General features: G+C 39.5%; 1 pseudogene and 1 gene segment (V, D, J or C); both read left to right on the top strand.

The window, feature by feature from the left end:
* Positions 1-5,374: 5,374 nt before the first annotated feature.
* On the top strand, positions 5,375-5,877 carry LOC144368464 (putative non-functional immunoglobulin lambda variable 5-48). The segment is given in 2 exon segments: positions 5,375-5,420; positions 5,534-5,877. Coding segments are annotated over 2 exon segments (390 nt in total).
* Positions 5,878-18,025: 12,148 nt separating this feature from the next.
* Positions 18,026-24,774, top strand: LOC110597309 (NADH dehydrogenase [ubiquinone] 1 beta subcomplex subunit 5, mitochondrial pseudogene; annotated as a pseudogene).
* Positions 24,775-26,662: the final 1,888 nt, after the last annotated feature.

Here is a 26,662-nt window from a genome sequence, read left to right as displayed (position 1 = left end):
TATGTCAGGAAGCAGCAACAGAGATGCACAGTGTGACAGCAAAATCACCACATAAATGCAAGACCCTAACAGTGAGAAATTTTTTTAGTGCAGAGCACCCTGCATTATTTGATTTGTAGAATGATAATCTTGTTAATGATAACGTTATGCCACCAGTAGGAATGTGATGTTTTTAGTTTTTCCTCAAGCAGAAACTCATTTCCACTGAGTTCAGAATACAGTCATCTCCCTCTCTGATCCCTATGGAAGGAACCTCTTGAATCTTTACTCCCAGAATCCTCTGCATCCTCACCACACTGTAGTCTTTTTACACTGCAAAATTGTCATATTTTCCTTCTCCTCCTAACCCCAAATTTCTCAATGGCAAATTGTCTTTATTAACATCGGGTTATGTTGGAACAGAGCAGAGACATGGTCATGGGTATCTGTGGACTGACAACAATTAGACTTCAGGTTGATGCCATTAATATAATTTGCTCTGAGACAGTGAGTCTGCCCAGTGAGCAGCAGAGGGAGCTGTGGGACTGTCTCCATCTGCACAGCTGTGCATTTCCCAAGCACAAAGATGGATGGTGGAGCCGCACTGTGTGCTGCAGATGCAGCAGTTTTGTTCTATCTGAGGGTGGCCCTAGCACTGACTCCTGAGGTACTTCCTTCCAGAATCCCATCAACCAGCACCTGAATTAATGCATGCATAGGGGTAGGACAGGAAATGGATAGGACCACAATTGCCTCAATAACTCCTCCCTGTGAGACCAGTGGAGAGGATAAGAGATGCCATGGGTAGATCACTCCAGTTTGGAACTCAGAGGGGATGTGTCCACAATGGCCTGGGGTTCTATTCTCCTGATCTTGTCTCATTTCTCAGAAAGGGGTAGGATCCTCACTTGAGTTAGACCCCACCACCTTAGATATTCCAGCAACTCAAACTTTGATTCCATATGCTCAACCTTGATTATCTATGTTTGCTGTTTCCATTTCCTAGTCTAGGCTGATTCAGCCAATCTCCATCTCCACAAGACTCAGTACCCTGAGACTTGGCTTCAGTGCTGGTGACTTTGGATACACTAGTATCAGTAGAAGACAGGAAGCTCTTCCCATCTTCCCACTGTCTCCTATATTACTACTCAGACTCAAGTAAACAGCAGGGCATTAGGGTCACCAGCCACTTCTCTGAACTAAATGTTTCCTTACTAATGAAGGTGTTCTGCACATATGTGGGCTGCATAATGAAGATGAGACTATTATTGTAATATTTGGCATGCCAACTCTAAGCCTTACACAGTGTTCCAGACCCATGGAGAAGAGAGATGAAACCCTCCGAAGAATTTTCTCTGCTTGTTGCAGTCACGGTTGCACTGCTTGGTACTACATCTAGCTCCGGCGATGGCTTTTATTCTCATTATTTCAAGCAGGATACCTTGGATCAATGTGTGGGATCTGTCTTCCTCTTTTCTTCATTGTAAGAAATTTATTTAATCCAATGGTAATAACTTCCTATCCTACAATATTATTTCTCAGATTTTAGTTTCTCTCCAAGGAGTAAACAGATAAGGAAGAAGGTGGTTGGCCCGTGTTTTCCCTACCAGAATATAGGCATTACTCAGAAGCATATGGGGTCTGAAAGCATCTGGGAAGCACTAGGTGTAGCACACTTTAAGTGAAGCCCTACTGACAAGCTCCATGTGTGAGGTTACCTTCCCTTGCACCTGCTAGTTCCAGTCAGTCTCTGAGAACTATTCTCTCTATAAGCTCAGAAAAGTCAAGCTCTGTTTCTCCAATGATGCTGAACAGTTTTTTGACAGTGAGATGATACTGTGTCTGTACAAATTGAGAACAGCGACTCCTAGAAACAGACACCACACTTAATCAGGCTCTAAAGTAACCATCTCTATTCTGCACAAAAATAGACTTCTGCTTATACCAGGACTTCAGTGAGATAAGGAGCATATTCAAATAAAGAAGACCCATCCTATAAGTGTGATGAAGGAAGATCAGAGAGATGCTAGATGCTGTGTCCTAACCCTGCTAGAAGCTAAGGGGAAGATAACTTTGAGACACCATGCCAAAGTCTGGTCTCCCTTTTTTATCCCTCTGTCTTCATAAGTGACTGACTATATGGGATTATTGATGTGCATTATCAGGAATACCTTCCCTGATTTAAGATAGTCTTCACTGTCCTGTGCTCTTACACAAGCATCATATCCCATCCAGGTTTCTCTATCAAGACATACTAAACTGATGTGCTTATACATAACAGATAACTACTTTTTACTCTTAATGGAGGCTGGTAAGTCCAAGATCCAAGTGTTGGCATATTTGGTGTCTGCTGGTGGACCACTCTCTGGTTCACAAATGGCTCCTTCTCACTGCATTTACACAAGGTACACAGTCACATTCTCAATCCTCTTCTTTAAGGACACTAATTCCATTCATGAGGGTTCTGCCTCCTAAAGGGTTCTTATTATTAAACAATCAGTCACTGTATTGTGATTACATTTTGAGGGGAACCAAACATTTTTCCTATGACATATAGTAACCTCGCCTTTCCATGATGACTGCAGGGACATGAACACTGATTCTGTTCTTGAGCCATGTATTTCCCCTAACCGTCTGGGGATCTTCCTACCCAATACTGTTCCTTGCAAGGACTTTTACCCACTTAGTTTAAGAAAAAAATAGACTATTTTTGTGGAGTATGGGGGAACTTCACCTGCAGCATAGGCCTTCAATTTACCCAGCCTCACTAGCCCAGCCCTAGTGTACTCATTGCGAGGATGAGAATGTAGAAAATGTTTGGGTGTATATGATATATAATAAGGGCAATAACTACTCTGGAATATACAATTTTTTTTACATGATGGGCTAGTGAAGCAAATATGAGGAGGGGAGTCATCTTCCTTGTGTTGATGGACAACTCTTTTTGTTGGGATGGTCATTGACCATGTGTTGATGTCACTTTGTTGAGTATCACACAAGCCCCAAATACTTAAGTTTGCAGGAAACATTGGTTAGAGATCAGCTGTGTTCTCTTTGGTTCTTTACACCATGTACACACTGCTTGAAAACCCATGGGGCCTTCTCATTAAAGATGGACATCATTGTTCTATGAATCTGAAGATGGTCCTCAGGTGAGGCACAGCTCAGGGGATCATTAAGGGAACATTGTGTTTATATACCAGAACTGAGGGACTTCTCTGGGCTCCAAAAATAACTGCAGCACTACATCCAGGGTGATGCCAACTGGAGAAACTTGTGTGTGCATCTTTGGTGGGTTATTGTCCTGAAAGTGAAGGGAAAATTTTTTCTTCAAGTGTCATTTCCCCAGACTGAGGAAAATGACACAGCAAAGACTTTTAAAGAAGAAAGGTCTTCACTTTTTTGCTCAGCCTGAGGGTGTCAAATAGAATAGATTTGAGGGGTCTCTATATTTCTTGTTCCACAGACAAAAATTTGACAAGTGGAGTAGGATGTCACCTGAGACAAATAGTTCATCATAAGTGACATATTTGACACAATTGAATCTCCACACCATGTACAACCACAAGGCTGGAATCCTAATTACAATAAAAAAATATTTCATGTTTACATTAATATGTCAATGTATACCTAAAATATACTCTAAGGTCATGTATGCCTAAAAAGAATAAAATAAAATAAAATAAAAACATGACATTTCATAACTTCATCATAATATAATATTTTCTTTGTTGAACTTTTTAATGTAATTGGCATAAACTAACTAAATTTTATAAATTGTAATCAAAGTTTCCACAGTTACCCATTTTCTCACACCAGAAAATTTTCCAGTTACTAAGAATGGAAAGGGACTACTACTCTGGAGGAACAGAGGTTGTTAATTTGTCCTGACCTCTATAGCTGCTTTTTTTTTTCTCTATAGGTCTGTATTTAAAAATCAAAGCTTAATTTTCACAGAGAACCACTGACAGGGCCAACAAAAATAGCAGAGGTTCCATGGATTAAATACCTTGGGGTCAAATAAGAAACTGGATGTCATACTAATAATTTTGAAACTTTGTGAGATATTATGGTAGATGTAAGAGAACCAAAATAATTAATAATTATCTAAAATATTCTAGATAATAGACAGTGTAACTTTCTACAGTCATGATGACATAAGAAATAGTGCAGTCCTCCCATCTCAAAGAAGAAGAATATAAAACAATATATATAGCACAACTTTTTAGAATACAGGAAACCCAATAGCACAGCAGAGCTTGGGGATAAAAAGAGTGGCTTAGTGGAAGTGAGGAAGGAAAAGCAGAGACCTAATTTCAAGAAAAGTGGAGCATCTGATTGATAAACATATGGTAGAGAAAGAAATCAGGTATAGTCCCTTAATCAACTATTCAATCTTTCAAAGACCCTTATTAGAAAAATTGAGAGGAAATATTGATGGGTTTCTTTTGTGTCCATAGAGAAAATGTATCTGCATTGGGAGTGGTTGAAGGAGGTTGATTAAAGAATGTCCGAGAATGCATGTCCCAGATTGGACTTTATTCTAGTACAATCTGGCACAACAGGAGACCCACACCTGCAAGCCTTAAGAGTCACTGTGCTTTATAACATTATAGTTACTTTAACAGTTAAAAGAGCTTAAAGAGGGAGATTAAAATGCAATTCAATTAAATGACAATCATGGAAATATATTTATTTCATAAACAAAGAATTAAAAACTTTAAAAATATATGTATGTTGTAGAATATATAACCATGAAATCATATAGTGTTTACAGCCTCTTCTATGGGAGACCTAACTCCTTAAGTTATCATTTTTTCATGATTTGGGGCTTCCAATAATACAGAAAAACTTATTAGAGGGAGAGGAAATGGGAGCATATCAATATTGCAGCATTTAGGAATCCAACCTTCCATATATAGACAGTTACTGATGAGCTACAGAAACCTGTTGGCTCTCAAGATGTTGGACCATGGGAATGTATGCCCTGTGACCAGCAGAGGACACTGTGGGACTATCCTGTGGTCCCTATTCAGCTGCTCAGTAAGGATCATTCACTCAAAGGAGTTCTGGCCTGGAGGAGGGGCCCTGTGTTAACTAAAGAGGACTTAAAAGTGTGTTAACTCTGGTATAGCAGAGTCCCCTGGGCTGGGAACTTTGTCTTGTCTTAGCAGTCCATCCTCCAAAGGTTCTCCCAAGTGGCAAACAAACTTTCATTCTCCCCAGTCTGTAGTTTGAGCTGAGTTCTAGTCCCAGGGCTGTTTTGGGGTGGGTTCCTGGGGCAGTCAGGATGGAAGCATTTGCATGAACAGCCCCTCCTCTGAAGGAGTGGGGGAAGAAAAGGAGACCTGTGATACCACACCTCCACTGGGGGACATAGGAAGATTTGCCTACCATGGCTTGGACTCCTTTTCTCATCCTGCTGCTCTCTCACTGCACAGGTAGGAAAATGCTTCAGGAATCAGTGTTTGATTCACTGTTTGCATCAACTCTTTAGGTATGAACCTATGATAAGTTTGACCAAGGACACTATATCCCTCTTTTTTCTCTGTAGGTTCCCTCTCCCAGCCTGTGCTGACTCAACTGCCATCTCTCTCTGCATCTCCAGGAGCTTCTTCCAAACTCACCTGCACTCTGAGCAGTGGCTTCAGTGTTCGTAGTTACTGGATCAGTTGGTACCAGCAGAAACCAGGGAGTCCTCCCAAGTATCTCCTGAGCTATTACTCAGAGTCAATCAAGCACCAGGGCTCTGGGGTCCCCAGTCGTTTCTCTGGATCCAAAGATACCTCAGCCAATGCAGGTGTTCTGCAGATATCTGGGCTCCAACTTGAAGATGAGGCTGACTATTACTGTGGGACGTGGCACAATAATGCTTTTCACAGTGAAACAGGCAAATAGGGAAGTGGGACAAAAACCAATTTGCCACAGGCTCTGACCTATGCACTAATGTTTTTATATTAAAATACATTAATTTATTTATTTTTTTCTTTTTTTTTATTGTTGGTCGTTCAAAACATTACATAGTTCTTAATACATCATATTTCACAGTTTGATTCAAGCGGGTTATGAACTCCCAACTTTACCCCGTATACAGATTGCTGTATCACATCAGTTACCCTTCCATTGATTGACATATTGCTTTTCTAGTGTCTGATGTATTCTGCTGTCTGTCCTATTCTCTACTATCCCTCCTCCCCTCCCCTCCCCTCCCCTTTTCTCTCTCTACCCCTTCTACTGTAAATCATTTCTTCCATTTGTATTATCTTGCCTTACCCCTCCTTTCCTCTTATATATCATTTTGTATAACCCTGAGGATCGCCTTCCATTTCCATGTGATTTCCCTTCTCACTCCCTTTCCCTCCCACCTCTCATCCCCTCATTACTAAGATTTACATTAGTAAATCTTCTTCTCAAGCTCTTCGTCCCTACCCTGTCCTTGTTTACTCCCCTTATATCAAAGGGGCCATTTGGTATTTGTTTTTTAAAGATTGACTAGCTTCACTTAGCATAATCTGCTCTAATGCCATCCATTTCCCTCCAAATTCTATGATTTTGTCATTTTTTAATGCAGAGTAATACTCCATTGTGTATAAATGCCACATTTTTTTTTAATCCATTCATCTATTGAAGGGCATCTAGGCTGATTCCATAATCTTGCTATCGTGAATTGTGCTGCTATGAACATCGATGTAGCAGTGTCCCTGTAGCATGCTCTTATTAGGTCTTTAGGGAATAGACCAAGAAGGGGAATAGCTGGGTCAAATGGTGGTTCCATTCCCAGCTTTCCAAGAAATCTCCATACTGCTTTCCAAATTGACTGCACCAATTTGCAGTCCCACCAGCAATGAACAAGAGTGACCTTATCCCCTAATCCTCTCCAGCACTTATTGTTGTTTGACTTCCTAATGGCTGCCAATCTTACTGGAGTGAGATGGTATCTTAGGGTAGTTTTGCAATTCTCTGAATGCTAGTTATGGTGAGCATTTTTTCATGTACTTATTGATTGATTGTATGTCCTCCTCTGAGAAGTGTCTGTTCAGGTCCTTGGCCCATTTATTGATTGGGTTATTTGTTATCTTATTGTCTAATTTTTTGAGTTCTTTGTATATTCTGGTTATTAGGGCTCTATCTGAAGTGTGTGGATTAAAGATTTGTTCCCAGGATGTAGGCTCCCTGTTTATCTCTCTTATTGTTTCTTTCGCTGAGAAAAAACTTTTTAGTTTGAGTAAGTCACATTTGTCGATTCTAGTTGTTAACTCTTGCGCTATGGGTGTCCTATTGAGGAATTTGGGGCCCGATCCCACAGTATGTAGATCATAACCAACTTTTTCTTCTATCAGATGCCGTGTCTCTGATTTAATATAAAGCTCCTTGATCCATTTTGAGTTAACTTTTGTGCATGGCGAGAGATAGGGATTCAGATTCATTTTTATGCAAATGGATTTCCAGTTTTCATAGCACCATTTGTTGAAGATGCTATCCTTCCTCCATTGCATGCTTTCAGCCCCTTTATCAAATATAAGATAATTGTAGTTTTGTGGATTGGTTACTGTGTCCTCTATTCTGTACCATTGGTCCACCCGCCTGTTTTGGTACCAGTACCATGCTGTTTTTGTTACTATTGCTCTGTAGTATAGTTTGAAGTCTGGTATCGCTATACCGCCTGATTCACACTTCCTGCTTAGCATTGTTTTTGCTATTCTGGGTCTTTTATTATTCATATGAATTTCATGATTCTTTTATCTATTTCTACAAAAAATGCTGTTGGGATTTTGATTGGCATTGCATTGAACTTATAGAGAACTTTTGGTAATATCGCCATTTTGATGATGTTAGTTCTGCCTATCCATGAGCAGGGTATATTTTTCCATCTTCTAAGGTCTTCTTCTATATCTTTCTTTAGGGTTCTGTAAATTTCATTGTATAAATCTTTCACCTCTTTTGTTAGATTGATTCCCAAGTATTTTATTTTTTGGGGGGATATTGTGAATGGAGTAGTTGTCCTCATTTCCGTTTCAGAGGATTTGTCGCTGATATACAGGAATGCCTTTGATTTATGCCTGTTGATCTTATATCCTGCCACTTTGCTGAATTCATTTATTAGCTCTAATAGCTTCTTTGTAGACCCTTTTGGGTCTGCTAGGTATAGAATCATATCATCTGCAAATAGTGATAATTTAAGTTCTTCTTTTCCTATTTTTATGCCTTTAATTTCTTTCGTCTGTCTAATTGCTCTGGCCAGTGTTTTGAGGACTATGTTGAACAGAAGTGGTGAGAGAGGGCATCCCTGTCTTGTACCAGATCTTAGAGGGAATGCCTTCAATTTTTCTCCATTCAGAATAATGCTGGCCTGTGGCTTATCATAGATTGCTTTTCAATGTTGAGGTATGTTCCAGTTATCCCTAATTTTTCTAGAGTTTTGAACATAAAGGGATGCTGTACTTTGTCGAATGCTTTTCCTGCATCTATCGAGATGATCATATGGTTCTTATTTTTAAGTCTATTGATGTGGTGAATAACATTTATTGATTTCCGTATATTGAACCAGCCTTGCATCCCAGGGATGAATCCTACTTGATCATGGTGTATAATTGTTTTGATATGTATTTGAATCCGATTCGCCAGAATTTTATTGAGGATTTTTGCGTCAAGGTTCATTAGAGATATTGGTCTGTAGTTTTCTTTCTTTGAAGTGTCTTTGTCTGGTTTCGGAATCAGGGTGATGTTGGCCTCGTAGAATGAATTTGGAAGTTCTCCCTCTTTTTCTATTTCCTGAAATAGCTTGAAAAGTATTGGTGTTAGTTCCTCTTTAAAGGTTTTGTAAAACTCTGCTGTATACCCATCTGGTCCTGGGCGTTTTTTAGTTGGTAATCTTTTGATGGTTTCTTCTATTTCCTCTATTGTTATTGGTCTGTTTAGGTTGTCTATATCCTCCTGACTCAATCTGGGCAGATAATAGGACTTAAGGAATTTATCTATGCCTTCACTATCTTCTATTTTATTGGAGTATAAGGATTCAAAATAATTTCTAATTATCTTCTGTATTTCTGAAGTGTCTGTTGTGATATTACCTTTTTCATCCCATATGTTAGTAATTTGAGTTCTCTCTCTTCTTCTCTTCGTTAGCATGGCTAAGGGTCTGTCAATTTTATTTATTTTTTCAAAGAACCAACTTTTAGTTTTGTCAATTTTTTCAATTGTTTCTTTTGTTTCAATTTCATTAATTTCAGCTCTGATTTTAATTATTTCTTGCCTTCTACTTCTTTTGCTGTTGTTTTGCTCTTCTTTTTCTAGGATTTTGAGATGAAGTATGAGATCATTTATTTGTTGTTTTTTTTTCTTTTTTTGAGGAATGAACTCCAAGCAATGAATTTTCCTCTTAGAACTGCTTTCATTGTGTCCCATAGATTCAGATATGTTGTGTCTGTGTTTTCATTTAACTCTAGGAAGTTTTTAATTTCCTCCTTGATGTCTTCTAAAACCCATTGATCATTCAGCAACCTATTGTTCATTCTCCAAGTGATGCTTGATATTTCCTTCCTTCTTTTATCATTGATTTTCAGTTTTATTTCATTATGATCAGATAAGATGCATGGTATTATCTCTACCCCTTTATATTGTCTAAGAGTTGCCCTGTGACATAATACATGGTCTATTTTTGAGAAGGTTCCATGTGCTGCTGAGAAAAAAGTGTAACTACTTGATGTTGGGTGGTATAGTCTATATATGTCAATTAAGTCTAGGTTGTTAATTGTGTTATTGAGTTCTATAGTTTCCTTATTTAACTTTTGTTTGGAAGATCTGTCCAGTGGTGAGAGAGGTGTGTTGAAGTCTCCCATGATTATTGTATGGTGGTCTATTAGACTCTTGAACTTGAGAAGAGTTTGCTTGATGAACACAGCTGCACCATTATTTGGGGCATATATATTTATGATTGTTATATCTTTTTGGTGTATGGTTCCCTTGAGCAGTATGAAGTGTCCTTCTTTATCCCTTTTGATTAACTTTGGCTTGAAATCTATTTTATTAGATATGAGTATGGACACTCCTGCTTGTTTCCGCAGTCCATATGAGTGGTATGATTTTTCCCAACCTTTCACCTTCAGTCTATGAATATCTTTTCCTATCAGATGCATCTCCTGTAGGCAGCGTATTGTTGGGTCTTGTTTTGTGATCCATTCCACTAGCCTGTGTCTCTTAATTAGTGAGTTTAAGTCATTAACATTTAGGGTCATTATTGAGATATGGTTTGTTCTTCTAGCCATATTTGTTTATTGATGTTACTAAACCTGATTTGTTATCCTCTTTGACTACTCTCCCCCCTTTACTGTCCTACCTCCCATTGTTGGTTTTCAATGTTATTTTCCATTTCCTCTTCCTGTAATGTTTTGCCAAGGATTTTTTGAAGAGATGGTTTTCTAGCTGCAAATTCTTTTAACTTTTGTTTATCGTGGAAGGTTTTAATTTCATCTTCTATCCTGAAGCTTAATTTCGCCGGATACACAATTCTTGGTTGGAACCCATTTTCTTTCAGTGTTTGAAATATGTTATTCCAGGATCTTCTAGCTTTCAGAGTCTGTGTTTAGAGATCAGCTGTTATCCTGATTGGTTTGCCCCTAAATGTAATCTGCTTTCTTTCTCTTGCAGCTTTTAAAATTCTCTCCTTATTCTGTATGTTGGACATCTTCATTATAATGTGTCTAGGTGTGGATCTCTTATGATTTTGCACATTCGGCATCCTGTAGGCTTCTAGGATTTGGGATTCTTTCTCATTCTTCAAGTCTGGGAAGTTTTCTCGTATAATTTCACTGAATCGACTGTTTATTCCTTTGGTATGGAGCTCTGTGCCTTCCTGTATCCCAATGACTCTTAAATTTGGTCTTTTGATATTGTCCCATAATTCTTGGATGTTCTGCTCATGGTTTCTTAGCAGACTTGCTGAGCTGTCTATGTTCTTTTCCAGTTGAAATACTTTGTCTTCATTGTCTGATGTTCTCTCTTCTAAGTGATCTACTCTGCTGGTAGTATTCTCAATTGAGTTTTTAAGTTGGTTTATTGTTTCCTGCATTTCTAGGATTTCAATTTGTTTTTTATTACCTCTATCTCTCTGTGAAATTGATCTTTTACTTCCTGGATTTTTTTGTCAAAGTGATCTTTCATTGTCTGATTTTGCTGTCTCATGTCTTCCTTGAGACTCTAGATCATCTGAAGCATATATATTCTGTACTCTTTATCTGACATTCCATCTGTTGCAGCTATTACTTCTTCTAAAGTTGAGTTGACCTGCATTGCTTGTGGTCCTTTCTTTCCTTGTCTTTTCATACTGCTCGTGTTTCTTTCTGCTTGGTGCAACTGTTGTGTTTTTGAAATTTACCCCCTATTTATTTATATTGCTCTTGTATAGTTGGGAAGTCTCCCTTGCAGGGCGGGTAGTGGCAGTGCTCCTCCTCTAATTAGGGTGGTCTGTCTACCACGCTGATCGGTCGCAGGTCTGCCCCCCCTGCGGGCACGGGTGGCGGTTCTGCTCTAACCCCACTCCAGTTGTGGTAACGTAACTACCACTCCCTGGGGTTGTTGGTCCTGATCTGGATGTGGGTGGTGGCTCTGCTGGGTCCCCACTCCAATTGGTGTGACGTGTCTACCACGCTGGCAGGCCTCTATGACGGTGGGTCGCAGTTCTGCACAGCCCCCACTCCCAATAGGGGTACCTGACTACCTCTCCAACGGGTTGCTGAGCCCCCTCTGGACCTGGGCGGCGACCCTGTTCCACCCCCACTCCAACCAGTGTGACGCGACTGCCTTGGTGTTACGTGTCCACCACGTTGGCAAGCTACCTGGCCTGTCTTGCCAGTGGTCCTTCTGCTCTGCTTGCTCAGATGGCAGCTCTTCACAGCCCCTACTCCAAATGAGGTTACTTGGCTATCGCGCCGCGGGGTCGCTGGTCCTATTCTAGGCGTGGGCGGCTTCTCTCTTCAGCCCCATCTGCATTTGGGGTGTCATGATACCACGCCGGCGGGTCACTTGGCCTGCTCTGGGCGCAGGTGGAAGCTCCACTCTGCCCCCACAGCACCCAGCAGGACCCTGGCTGAGAAGCAGTCACCGCTGGTTCCCTAGCCTTGGGCCAAAGCAGCTTAGGTAGCCAAAACCCCGCCTCTCCGATCCCAATACACTCTCCTCTGGGAGCTGGCTCCAACGAGCGACCCCCACGGGTTCCCTAGCCCCAGGCCAAAACTGTTCCGGGAGTCAGAACCCAGTCGCCCCAAGCTCAGCGCACGCTCCACTTGGAGCTGGACTCCATCGGCAGTCTCCGCAGATTCCTCAGACCTGGGCCAGGTTAGCCCCGGGAACCAGAGTCCAGCTGCTCAGTGCCCGGCGCACGCCTTGCCAGGCACGAGCCTCTATGAGTATTCTCCACAAGATCCCCAGTCCCGATCCTGAGCAAGAAATCTGTCTGCTAGTCGCAGGCAAATACCAGCCTGAAATCACCTGTTCCGTAGCTGAATGAGCTGAGATCAGTAGAACATGGGGATGATTACATCATCTCTCCGAAATGGTGGCTGCTGTCCTCCTCTGTGGTCCGACCGGTGACTGGAACCAAGCTGGACTGCTTCTCTCCTCTGTCTCAAAGCCGGAACTCAGCACTAAGCGCTGCCAATGTACCACTGGCGGGAGCCCCCAGAATCCGTATCGCTGCTCCCCCGCTCTGGCACCTTGCCGCCTAAAATACATTAATTTATAAAATTATAAATCTCTCTCACTCTGCACTTCTTTTGAATTGTTTCAAAAATAATTATAAAGACTGAAAAATCCTCAAACTAATGCAAAAAATAAATAAATAAAAACTAGAGTTAGAATCTGAACAGTGTTTTGCTGGCATCCTATATATGATATCAAATTTTGTCATATCCAGGAGGTGGTTCTCAGTGAAGTCTTTTTTAGTTCTTGAGTGCGTCACGGTGCATCCTACACTCCAAAACCTCCTTCTCAACATTTAGATATCACACTGACTCCAAGGTCCTTCCTTAAAAGCTCCAGAAAGTCACAGCAGGGACAGCATCAGGCCTTGCCCATAGTACACTGGAAAAATAAAACTAAATAAAGACAAGGTTTCAATAGGATTGATGTGGGAGGAAAAAAGGTCAAGGGATAACTGACTGAGAGTGCTGAAGTTTAAAGATTTTGTCATCTAATTGTTTGCAAAGTCAAATAGAATCCAGTCAGGAGAACCTGCTCTCAGGGACTTAATAGAGGACAGGGAGTGGTATAGACTGAGGAGAGGCTGTAGGTAGAGTTTGCAGACACTTGGTGTTGGCATCCTGTGAGAGACAAGGGGCCCTCAGCTGTCAGAAATAAACTGGAAATACCCAGGATGAATAATACATTCAAGGTGATGTGAACCTCATGTCTATGTTTCTCTTTGACAATTCATTGTGATTCACTTCTAGAAACTAGGTTCCTTGAGAATTTGGGCTTTTTTTCTCATTTGTCACTGCCTTCTAAACAGCCAGATGATGGCCAAGAAGGACAAAGTCAACATGTGTTTGAAAAATGAATATTCACCTAGAAAGGAATCCCAAAGATGAGAATAGATTTGAGGCAAAAGTATTGATTTGTGTTAATGTCTGGATATTCTTGGTTTCAGTTGTTTGAAGAGGAGATGTTAGATAAGAAACTTGACTTCAGGATCTGGAGAAGAGGAGAGAAATATGGAGGAATGTGTCCTGTTGAAGGTTACCAGTGGGAAAGACTAGATCATAGAAGTTCATATGGAGAAAGTGGAGGAGGACATGTTGTACCTTTAGGTTCTGAGTAAAGAAACCACAGGAGCAGGTGGACAATGGAGATAAGTCTGAGCATAGAGGACAGATTCCATGAGCCAATGCACCACAGAGCAGGGAATAATATATGAAAATCTAGTAACTTGCAAATTATCTAAGATCAACTGAATTATGCATCAACAAAATGTTAAAAAAGATATTAAATTATTCACTATGATAGAAGTAAATCTAATATTCAACCACACAATCCCCCCCAAAATTTTTATAGGGTAATTTTAGAAAAAGAAAAAGAAGTTTGTGAGCTTGCCATTTGCAGAAAAGATGCTTCTATACTGGATGGAGGGGCTGGTTGAAGCAATGAATGATTGGTAGAGAATTGATGTGCCAGTGTAGACTTGGTTATTATAGAACATGGTGTGATTAAACCCTGCATCTACAAATGGTACATTCTATTGTGCTTTTGTTCACTTTACCAAAAAGTAAAACAGCTAAATTCACTGAAACATGACAGATATAAATACAAACCAATTGACATATGAGTAATTGAAATCCATTGATGAATTCAGAATAAATGGAACATGAAAAATGTATGCGTATTTTAAAATTTATTCTAAAAAGCTACTTTTATTTTGCCCTCTAAAAACACACCTTCACATATAGAGAAACAGAATAGGATCGCTATTTATTTATTAAGTCCTCTTTTTAGAAAAAATCTAAAAGAAATGACATGGAAGTGAGAGGATATATGGGAATTCTATTTTTTCTATACAATTTTCCTGTGAATGTAAAACCATTTTCAAAAACAAAGTGAACTAATTCAAACTAGATATGATGATATATATATATATATATATATTTTTTTTCTGAAACATATATCCATGAAGAGATTTGAATTGTACAGCATATTTTTCAGGCAAGCTAAAGCTGTATGATATCATTTATATATGTTTGCATATCCCATAGACAGGACTCTTTTGAGAGTAAGAAAGCACAGTAAAAATATATGAATCAGAATCAGATTGTCTTAGAATCATACCAGAGGTTTGTAAATAGAAACAGTAACCTGATGAGCTGTAGAAACCAGTTGAGTTCCTAGTTCTCAAGTTCCATAATGAAAAAAGAGTTGGGTTTTCAAGTTTCTGGGTCATAGTGTTTGGTGTGTCCTGTGACCAGCAGGGGATCCTGTAGGGCTGCCCTGTAATCCATACCCATCTTCTTAGTAGGCCCATTTACTCAAATGATACATGGACTTGGAATTGTGCCCTGTGACAACTGATAGGGACTCTCAGAGGCTGTACACTCTCTGATCTGGCACAGTTCCCTGAGCAGTAACATTTATCTTATCAAGGAACTGGGGCAATTATGATCCTTATATTTGCAGAAAGAGTCTCTGATAGAGAGTGGGAAAAGAAAGGAGGACTGGGATAATTCAGCCTCACTGAAGGGATTGGGGGAATGTTTCCACCATTACCTGAGCTCTTTTTCTCTTGCTGTTCTTCTCTCTCACTGCATAGGTAGGGGCAGGCCTCAACTGTCCAGATTCACCTCCTGGGCTTGTGTTAGTCCCCTTTAGCTCTTATCTTGCAAGGAGCTTAACTCCAATTCTAGCCTCATTTACCTGTCTATGTTTGTAAGTTCCCCTTCACAGCATGTGTTAATTCAGTGAAGAAGATGTCTGTATCATAGGAAACATCAGCTATATTCACCTGCATTTGACTAGTCATGTCAGTGTTGGAAAATACTGGATATATTGATAAAAGCAGAAGCCATTGAGCCCTTTGTGGCATCACCTGAGTTTCAAGTCAGACTCAGTTGAACAATAGGGCTGCAACTTCCCTAGACACTTCTCTGAATCTAAAGATGCCTTGGCCAATGCATGAATGTAGCTCATCTCCTGGCTCTAGACTAAGAATAATGTTATTACTTTATCATATGGAAAAGCTGACACTAGGCCCTAGACCCATGTGAGAAAGCTTTCTTGTGCTAGTAGGACCTCTAATTAGGTATAATTCAAGGGATAACTTCTTTCTCCAGATCTTCAATCAGCACTTGAAGTTCCCCCAGACAAGTAGATATGAACACAGCATATAAATATTTCAGTTTAACTTTTAGATTGATTCATTGCTCATGTAATCTCAACTTACTGATTTTTATATTGGCAGAAATAACTTGGTTGGACATAAAAGTTTTTTGAGAATATAAATTGGAGAAAGTTTAAAAAGGTTCATTTTATCTATGCCCAGTTCAGGGTCTAAGAGTGACTCAGTGATGAATCTGACCTAAAATTTTAAAACTGAGCTGCAATAAATAATACCAACATGTAGAAAGGAATGATGTCCTTTATCCTAACAATACAGCATGATGAAGTTTAAAATAAGAGCAATATAGTTTATAGTAATATCACTACAAAGTTATTCAGAGAATATCAGAAAATATCTGAAAGTATTTAAACAAAATTCTAAGGCACTGCCATAGAAATTACAGACGACATAAAGTAGCAGATATTCCTTATTTGTGCATTGAAAACCTCAATATGGTTATTATAGTTTTTCACAATTGATCCAAAAACAATTCCTTGAAATGTCTTTGAGAAAAATATATATATAGTAATAGGAAATTTTCTCAGCAAAGAAATTAAAACTACAATTAAAAGTATCAATGAAACAAAAGCGCTGAGAAAAGACTGTTCAAGTTTGATGTGGCCTGGCTATCTGAGCTAAGGAAGGAAGTTGAATTTTAGATCCAGTGACACATGTTTTGTTCTTTGTCAAGGAAGGGGCACAGACCAAGAGTGGGAAACACCCCACACTGAAGCTACTGATCAGGTTCCAGATGAACCTGGAAGATGCTCCAGGAGAAAGAGAGAAGGTAGCATAATCAGGTCAGGCTGGGCAAAGGAACCTGCAGACACAGACACTGATGATTCTTTGGACAGAAATGAGGATTAAACTAACTGCTAAAAGGTCTCTGCTGATGTGAGTGACCCATTCAGGAACATCCCTAGGTTTTCAAAGCTTGGCATTACCAGTACTGTGGAAGAGGAGCATGAGGAAGAGACGTGTCCAGATCATAGTAGACACAGCCCTGTGAGGCCTCAGATCAGAGATGGTTAGTGCACGCTGCTTTTGTGTTCTCTGATTGCCTGGAAGTGGAGGGCTGTTCACACAGAATTGTTTCCCTACTGGTGAGCTATGCTCCACACTGAGCACCTCTGAAGTCAGAGCTTGATTCTTTAGACAGAAAGAACTGTAGGTACCCACTGTACAGAAACTGAGAGAGCTTCACAGTATGCTCTGCTGCTCACTGGACAGATTTAAGTTTCCCCACTGGAAATAATGTTACTGGAATATGCCTGGAAGTATGGTCACTGATCAGTCAACAGAAAAATTCCCCTCTGCCCAACTGAGCTAATAATAATAGAAAGCTGCTGTCACTGTGAAATTCTTAGAATCTAGAAGAATGATATGGGAATAAGGCTCTTGTATCATATCAAAATACAACATAGAGGAGAGGATTCAGCGGGTTGGGAACCAAGAACTGAATAGTTCCTTCCACAGGGACCAGGAAGAATGCAATTGTGATCTGAGTGGAGAGTTGGTTCCTCAATGAAGACTCTCACTGTTCTAAAGAGAGACATATTCTTTTAAGAAATAATCATACATATAAAATGGCATGATATGTAGAGGGAATGACAGAATACATCATTCTCAAGAGTATTAAGCAAATGTAAATTAAATGTAAAACTTGCAGAGTATACAGGTTCCTATATGTCATAATGAGGTGTAGTGCTTGCAGTAGTTAAAGATTATAAGCCCAAGACAAATTGACGAAACTTACTGACACCAGGAATTCCCCATAGAAGTTGTTGCTTTATCCAAGTCTGGCCACTTGAGGTTCTGTAATGCTCTGGGCTTCATTGAATTTCCTTAAATAAGGGATGTTTCAGACATAAATCACATAAATACATAATTACTCCCTTTACATTACTAAGAGTATTGGCACTATTGCAAAATTATAGCTTTTACACAATTCTATTTTTTTTCACTGGCATCAAGATGTGAAGTGGGAAATAAGACAATCTTCTTGCTATTAGTCAAACACTTCTGGTCATTTATGTAGATTTTGTGCCTGTCATTTTCAAGGGATCCTTTAAGCATATTGAGCCCTGTGAATAATGAAAAAGTGAGAATCAGGATGTTAATTGTGTGGGCATATTTGTAATAATATCAAGGTCTTTATAGCAGAAAACCCAGAAATAGGTCACAGTCATGTCAGCCATGAATTTGTTGCAGTGGGCTCCTGTCACTGCACTGACAACTCTCTCTAGCCACCCCATTGGCACTTAACGTGGATTTCCAGGGTTCCTCACACACATTTTTCTGAAGACTCTATGTAACTTAATATTCCCAGTTCCTGTGTGACATAGTGCAGACCAATGGAAAAAACTCTTCATTATCAAACCTTCTTCATACTATGACAGGCATTTTGAATTTTTAAAAATTTATTGAAATTCTGTATTTTGTTTACTGGACTTTCAGTAGCCATTGGCATAATTCTGGTAAACATATTTATTGGTTAAACTAAATTAGCAAAAGTTTTAGAAAATTATATTCCAGAATATTACAAGCATCCTATATCAAGATGGATTATTCATACTTTCTTTGACTACCCTGAAAAGAATTAAGAAAGAAAAATAGCTACTCTTCACATTGAATCTGAAAAGGATGCATTACATTTAAAGGAACTGGAAGTTGAAAGGGTAATTTGTGAGAGAAGCAATGAGCCCTGGTAACAATATTCAACTATTGACAAGGCTCTTATTGATCATTCTTCAAAACAGCTTCCAACAACTTATTTATTTCATTAAATACAAACTATAGGGCTGAGGGTATGGTTCGGTGGTAGAATGCTTGCCTGACATGCTTGAGTCACTAAGTTCGAAGTCTGATCCCCAGCACACTACATTAACAAAAAAAAGTCTAAATAAACTCAATATATCTTCCTAAGTGGAAAATAATTTAATAAATATAGTATGTATTTTGGCTCTGTGATGAATAAAAGAACTCCTTCCATTAAAACAAAACACAAAAGAAAACCCTGGATAGATTTTGAGATTTTTTTTCCCTTAGAAATTGATTCAACCCTCTTCTCTCTTAGTCATTTTAATCCTGCTCTCGAAATAAGCCCCACATGTCCATTACCTTCTTTTTCAATCTAATAATTACATTTTCTTTCACTTTTCTAGGATTTTCTCATTTCCAGTGAACCCAGTGAGTTACATAGTATAATAATTGATTCTTAGTGTTATGAGTCCAAAGAGCCAAACTTGTGAGGAATCATGAAGAAATAAACCTGATCTGTGACAAGCTGGAAATTGAGTTCATGGTCTGCATGTCCCTGTTATTAGTTAAAGAACCTTTTATTTTATACAGTTTGTATATGAGATACTTTTCCCCTGAGAATTCTATAAATTGGGGTGAATTGTGTCTTGTTCCCACTGAGAAAGTCCAAATTGAAACCTGAAGACTGAAAGGGATAGGAGGCTGTCCCTGAGGATAGTCCCCCTTCTCCCCCACATGGTTCACTGATGGCAGCTCATTTATGTGGGAGGGAAAAAGACACATGGGATATGAAATTGTATCTCTGTCAGAGGCAGTATAAGCTAAACCTCAAAACACTACCAATCAACAGTAGGAACTAATAGCAGTTACCTGAGCCTTCCAACTGGCTGCTGATTAATCCCTCACTCTTTACACCAATTTCAAATATGTCTTTCATATTCTTATCTCCCATTTGGACATATGAAAGGAAAGGGGTTTACTAATGACAAAGGGCTCACCAGGCAGAATTCTCACCTATAACCATGGGCAATTCCAAGGCTGATCAAGCTTCCATGCAGGATTCCATGTCATATCCTCCTGCTATCATTATGATTTCCCCTCACCAGAACCTCACCACTTGTGCTCCAGACATGACCTATTTTCTTATCTACATTCTTTATTCCACACCAGCCCTCAAAACCTCAAACTTTTCCTGCAGTCTTTCTTCTCACTCATTCCTGAAGATGTTAAAGTCCTCCATCACTTCCAGCTGCACCATTTGTCAGAGGACTAACCCTAATGTTCCCCTCAGACTGGGCTATTCCCTACCCACCAGTCCAAAGGGCAATTCCTGTGGGCCAACTGGCAGCTAGACTTTTCTCATATGCCCGAGGCCAAAAGATATCTTTACCTTTTAGTCTTTGTGGACACCTTCACAGAGTGGGTGGAGGCTTTTCCTATTACCAACAAGAGGGCCTCCATGAAGCTTTCATTTTACTCTCTGAGGTCATCTCCAGATTCAGAATTCCAACCTCACTACAGTCAGACAACAGCCCCGAGTTCACTTCACAGAAAACACAACATATTACCGAAGCCCTCCATATCTCACAGAACTTCCATGCATCAAACCATCCGACCTCGTCAGGCAAGGTTGAATGCACAAACCAGGCACTAAAGGAGGTCAAGCTTTCTCTTGAATTATATACAGATTGAGTTAAACTTCTCCCTATGGATTTGTTCCTCCTCCGTGTACACCCCCCAAAACCTACTTTTCTCTCTCCCTTGAGGTGATGTCTGGGAGACCTGCTTTACCCCCTGGCACCACCCCCTCTTTAGCTCTCTTCCAGAATCGCTCACTTCTCCCCTCCTCACCTTCAACTAGACACACCTATGGGAACACCAAGAGGCCTTATCAACGGACTCCACCAGGTCATACATCTCTTTCCCCTTAACTCCAGGAGACTGGGTGTACTTCTCTCTTCTTTCTGGTGACATGCCTGCCCTGGCACCTAAATGCAAGGGCCCTCTAAGGGTACTCCCATTGTTGCCTGCCTACAGGAATCCCCAGGCAAACTGACCTCATGGATTCACATTTCCAGGCTGAAACTTGCCCCACCTCAGCCCCAGGAAGCCCAGACTTACCATCCATCATCCTCCTTCCCCAAACACATCTGCTCCACCACTCCTGAGAATCTTTTAAAGTGCCACATCTCACACCTGAGGTTTCTTTCTCCCTTTAACTAGAAGGACCTTCCTCAACCTGAGAAACCCTCACAATAACATGGCTCAAACTTTTAACCAGCTTTTCCTCAGGGATTACCAGCTTTTTGCTCCCTCAGAAGATACCCACTCCTCACATGAAAGCCCCACCAACTGCTGATGGAATATCATCACTTTAGATATGGAGCTACAAAATGGAAACATGACTGGAGGGAATTCACTAGTCTGTAACCCAGGGTCCCTCACCCATTCACCTTAATTTGCTCCTCCTGACTGCTGGTGTTTTCTCAGCCAATACCTCTTGCTGGACCACCAGCCAGAAGCTAATGTTGTGTCTCCTCTTTCTTCTCCTTCTCATTGCCTTTGAGTGTCTTTGGTGTCTTTAGGCTCATCAGTTGGCTCACTCATTTGCATAATTCATGGAGCCTCTCCAACAGGACAGCTGGCTGATCCCACAATTTTCAGTGTCATGGATTGGGTTGAGAATATCTGCAATCTGTGGCTTCAGGGAGCTTTCATGGATTTCAGTCCAGAGGAAATTTAGGCTTCAGTTCCTGAGTCTTCATGATGATGTTTCTTCTCTTCCCTCTTTCCAGACATCCCTCCCCTCCTTTTCCCACAAAGACTCTTGTCAGCAGGAGGTAGCCAGATGAATTAAATGTCCCATCCCCCATCTATAGCAAAAAAAAAAGGAACAATATTAGGTACAAGGGAGCTTTCAAATCCTATGACTAAGCTAAAGTTTCCATTTCCCTGTGAAAGCCTTACTCTCTTTTGCTCCACCATCCATTCCTGCCCAGCAACACAACACAGTGTTTCACCATGCCTGTCCCCCAACCACCAATAGCAGGATCCCATGATAGAGCCCGCCTTCCATCTGTCAATTATAGGATCCAATGAGAGAACGAGAAAGTGAGGCCCTTTTTGAATTTTCAGGCTCAACCAGCTGCTTCCCTGTCCTTTTAATGAACCTACTTAACGTGGTGCTGATGGGTGCACAGCCTCTGTCTCCACTCGGGCTGGCAGGAAGTCATCCCTTGCTTCCAATAAAATTCTTGGTTGTACCTCTGTTTTGGTGTGATTGATCTGCTTTCAATGTCTAATGACCCAGTTCTTTGTTATAGCAGAAGCTGGGTCATCTTTTTTCAGAATACACACTTGAGCAGTTCCTTAATTTCCAGGTACAAGAGAAACTCACCTACTGATTATATCATGACTAGTATTTTTTCAACCTGATTATTAGGTTAATACCATGAATCATCCTGCCCCACTTGTTTGTTGGAATAATGTTGAAATGCATCACAGTTCTTTAAGAACTAGAGGAATAAAGATCATATGCCAGAGAAAGATCTCACCTGGTCAAGCAGCATCCACCAATTCTACATCTCTGCTTCTTTCTCCATGGTGATAGGCACCTATAACCTTACGTTCTTCTGTCATATCCAGTTTATAAATCCATCTTTCACTGATTACAAGGGGATGAGAAGAAGGGAGATAGAAGACAGTAGGTAAGAGGTTTAAAGATTATTTGGGGGAATTATACAGAAAACACTCACCTTAAATTTTATAGATTTTCTCTTAGCATCTACATCTAAAGATATGATTGTGACAACAAAATTCTGATGCTCATGGAAATTTTGTCTCAGCTGTATGAAACGAATTTCCCTGGCTGGGCCCAAAGCTGATATAGAAAAAGGCAAAAGAGAAGTTCAGCTTTGTGTGGCCCAGGAAGATTGATGCTGTTCAGAGACTCAATCTCTGCAATGTGAGATTCCTAAAAACATGTTTGGGAAAGCTGAATTTACTGGTTTAGGCAAGAAATACAAATTGTTCTGCTCACTGGATGGTCTTGGGTAGAGGTTGGAGGACAGAACATGAAACAGAGTTGACAAAGTGTATACATAAGGTAGAGACTTGTCTATTGTGACTATTATGGGGAAGACACACAGAGAGTTGAAGGTGAACAAAGATTAAAAAGAAAGAGACTTTTCTTAGATTTGTACATATTCAGTGATTATGAATATTCCATAAAAGATGGGCTATGAATATTTTCCTTGAAATTCTAGATCTTGACCCTGACTAATGCAGTAACATGTACATATGTGGTCTAACTGGGCTTCACCCACCTTGTCATGTTCCGTTCCACTATTTACTTAGGCACAGATCTCTCAGGGTATTTGTTTCTGTTAGAGAAAACACCAGAAACAGAGGGAACTGATGGAATCCCCAGGATGGAGATTCTGAACATGCTCTCTATTTGAGATGGCTTTGGGAGTTGCCCCATTGCTAGACATACAATGAGTTTATTTGTGTGCAGGTAAAATCATTATTATGGGTTTAAATTACCTGAATCAAGGGAAGCTCTCAAAGTTTAATATTGACTTTGCTTGAGACAAAAGCCATATTCAGGGGAAGAGTCAAACTACAGTTAGTGTCAATTCACCATAAGTTGAGGAATTCCCAGCAACATCTCAGGCTTGGAGATTCATAACAATTTGTCACAGAACAAAATGAAAGTTCTATTTTTACAAGATTGCAGACTTATAATAAAGAATACAAGTCATATCAAGTCAGTTAAAAAGACACAGAGGGCCATGTGAGAGAGTTCACAGACCTGAAGCATCCTATACTCAGATGCCTCACTCTGCTAATAGTTTTTTTTTTACAGGATTACCCAGAAGAGCAGATCAATCAGTAAATGAGAATATTGAGTAGTTATATGGTCTTTATTCCTTAAACACTTGAATATAATTCTATTGAATTAAACATAATTTTCAGCCCCCTCAAATACATGAAAATCAGGTGATTGTTCAGATAGAAGGCACTCAAAGCTTCAAAATAAAACTAATCTACTTGGTATTACTATTATGGACCTTCTCCTTTCTTAAATTATCTGGGGACAGACCTTGAATCAGCACCTGAGCATAAATGCAGGTATGGTCCCTGAGTAAATTACCAGAATTATCCACCAGGGGCCAAGATAAAGGCCAGACTTTTCCTTCTTTAATGTTAAATCTTATGTGCACGTATGTGTGTTCATGCATGCAAACACACACACACACACACACACACACACACACACACACACACACACTGATTAAAGTACATTTGGCTACATGTGATAGGACATGACCCTGATCTGAATGACTCTCATGATCCAAGGCCTGGGAAGTTAAACTGAAGTGAAATCAAGATGGGATGGATTGCAAGGAGAGTCCACTCAGGGTTGGTTTTAGTGTGGAATTCTCTCACACCTGTTCTATTCTGACACTACTCAGAGGAGGTCAGGTGTTAAAGAGTGTGCATATGCTAATTTGTGCTCAGACATCAAATCACATATGAATTTTTAATTTTCTCATTAAATCTTATTTTTACTCAAAAAATTAAGAACTTATAGAAATACATAAGATTAAAAATGTTATCTAATAACAACAATTTTGAACTGAAAGTCAATTTCAGATTATGGACTTTACTATCTGGTTGAGTGTGAGATTTAAACCACTTACCTAAGGAAGAACTAACTATCCTCAACAAAATTTTTATGTCATAATATTTCTCAGGATCTCTGGTGAGATATTTCTCAAAGTTGCTCGTGATTGAAATCAATGTTGTTTTCAAATGCATTAGAATCTATATCAATAGTTGATTCTGGATAACAGATTACACTCAAAGTGATACTATTGTCATTTAACATTAGAATATTAATCATAAAAGAATATGAAGATAAAATGTGCAATAGTCGCATCAAGTGTACATTTTTACAGTCAATCAAATATGAAAAAAATGGGTGGAATTGTACCCTTAATAATTTTTTGCTATGAATTTCTTTGTTTAAATTTTAGTTTGAAAATATTGGCAATGGCAAAGGTGGTCAAATTTTAGGTTTAGAAATTTCCTCATATGGCATTAACATGAATGTAAATGCCCATCCAATTCATGGCAATAAGGACTTCTGGAGTAGATTATTTGGAGCCTAGCTATAAGTAAATAGTGGTATAGGGGCAGAAGGAGAAGAAAATTCAGAGACAAAGTTAGTCTGTGGTCCAGAAATAAGAATTACCTTTGCAAATAGAATCTACTTGAGGTTATATACAGGGTATTGGAGGAAGACTTGAATTAGGATGCCTGGGAAGAAGCAAAATAATATTTTGCCAAATGAATGGTTTTTTATTTTTTTTTGGAAAAGAATCTGCAACAGTTTCTTTAGGTATAAAAATATTTTTATCATACACATATATGTAAAATATCTCAATGAATACCATGTATGTAACATTAAAAAAATAAAGAAGAAAATAGGTAGAGAAAAGCTACACAGGTACTATGCCTGACTCATGTGAGCAGTGCATCTGGAGCAGGTCAGGGAGGTACATAGTGAGGGAAGGTTATGGACACCATGTGGAGATATCCACTGCTGGTGTTCTGTGGGAGTCAAAGGGCTCTCAGAAGTCAAAAGCAGGCTGTAAATGCTATGGGTGGGCATTATTGGGTGGTATCAGCCACATGAGGAAAACTCAGTGTGACACTGTTCACTGTGTGTTTTTCCACTAGGAACTAAGTTCATTCAGAACAGAAATTCTATTTTTTTTTGGCAGTTCTGTATATACAGAACCCAGAACTCATCCTGACAGAAAGAAATAACTACATTTGTATCCAGATTGACCTTGTAAATCCACCAGAAGAGGAAAGCCAGAGAAAAAAATAGAACTAAGGCATAGAACATGATAGATGCTGATCTCTAGACATTTAAAGTTGAGATACTAAATTGATTCAAGATGATGTGTCAAATGAAAAATTTGACCTTAGGACTAAGCAAAAGCTAAAGAACATGGCCATGAGTGAGGAGAAGGTGACTAGTGGGATCAACTGGATTCTGTGTGTTTATGTGAAGACAGTACCAAAGCATATGTTGGTTCTGCAGACCAGAGCAAAGAAACCACAGAAATAGGAGGATGATGGTAAAAATTCTGAGCATAGAAGATGTATCCATGAGCAAATATGTTGCATATCAGGGTGAGTTGTATGAACATCTAGTAATATTTATTTTAACTAACAGATGGTGAGAAATTCATTAATAAAATCTCAAATACAGAAGTCAAAATCTATCATGTGACTCAAATTGTAACATTCAAGACCTCAACTCACAATCCCACAAATGATTCTGATGCAAGAACTTGTATATAAATAATGAAAGAATTTGGGGCTTGTTTTCAACAGAAGAGCTGCTTCTGCACCGAATAAAGTTTATAAAGGAAGGAAATAATTGGCAGAAAAGGTATGTGCAGGACTGGAATAAATTCTGTATTATATGGCATGGGAAGAACCCACCTCCTGAAAACCTTTCATTCTCTTGTGCTTCTATCAGTTAATTCAGTACTGAAACTATAGTGTTATCTAAAACATAGATCAAAGCACACATCAGTTTATATTATACTAGTTTGAATGCACCTACTGAATCACAGTGTGTGAATGACCAAGTATGTAAACTCATTCTAAATTATCTATTTTTACTACATCTTCAATGAGTTGCTAACACTTTATATTATACTTAATTGTATATTTACACCTGTTAAAGACAAATACAGCTTCTTGAAGTGGACTCTCAAAGAATTGGTAGAAAATTATATAGAATTCAGACCATACTTGTTTGTATAGAGATGGACCTAGTGAATTGCAGAAATCAGCTGGTCTCTCATCTTTGGGCCAAGATAAGCTATGTAAGGTCCACTGTGGAACTGCCCTGTTGTCCCTACACAGCTGCTCAGTAAGGACCTTTCACTCAAACCATCTCTGGTCTGAGTGCTGCCCTCATAAATGGAAATTCTAGCAGATCCTCTGAATAAGGGTGTGGGATTTTTTTCCACCAGG

The sequence above is a fragment of the Ictidomys tridecemlineatus genome, chromosome 2 (genome assembly GCF_052094955.1).
Source record: "Ictidomys tridecemlineatus isolate mIctTri1 chromosome 2, mIctTri1.hap1, whole genome shotgun sequence".
NCBI classification, from domain to species: Eukaryota; Metazoa; Chordata; class Mammalia; order Rodentia; family Sciuridae; genus Ictidomys; species Ictidomys tridecemlineatus.
This window is presented reverse-complemented; position numbering and strand designations above follow the sequence as displayed.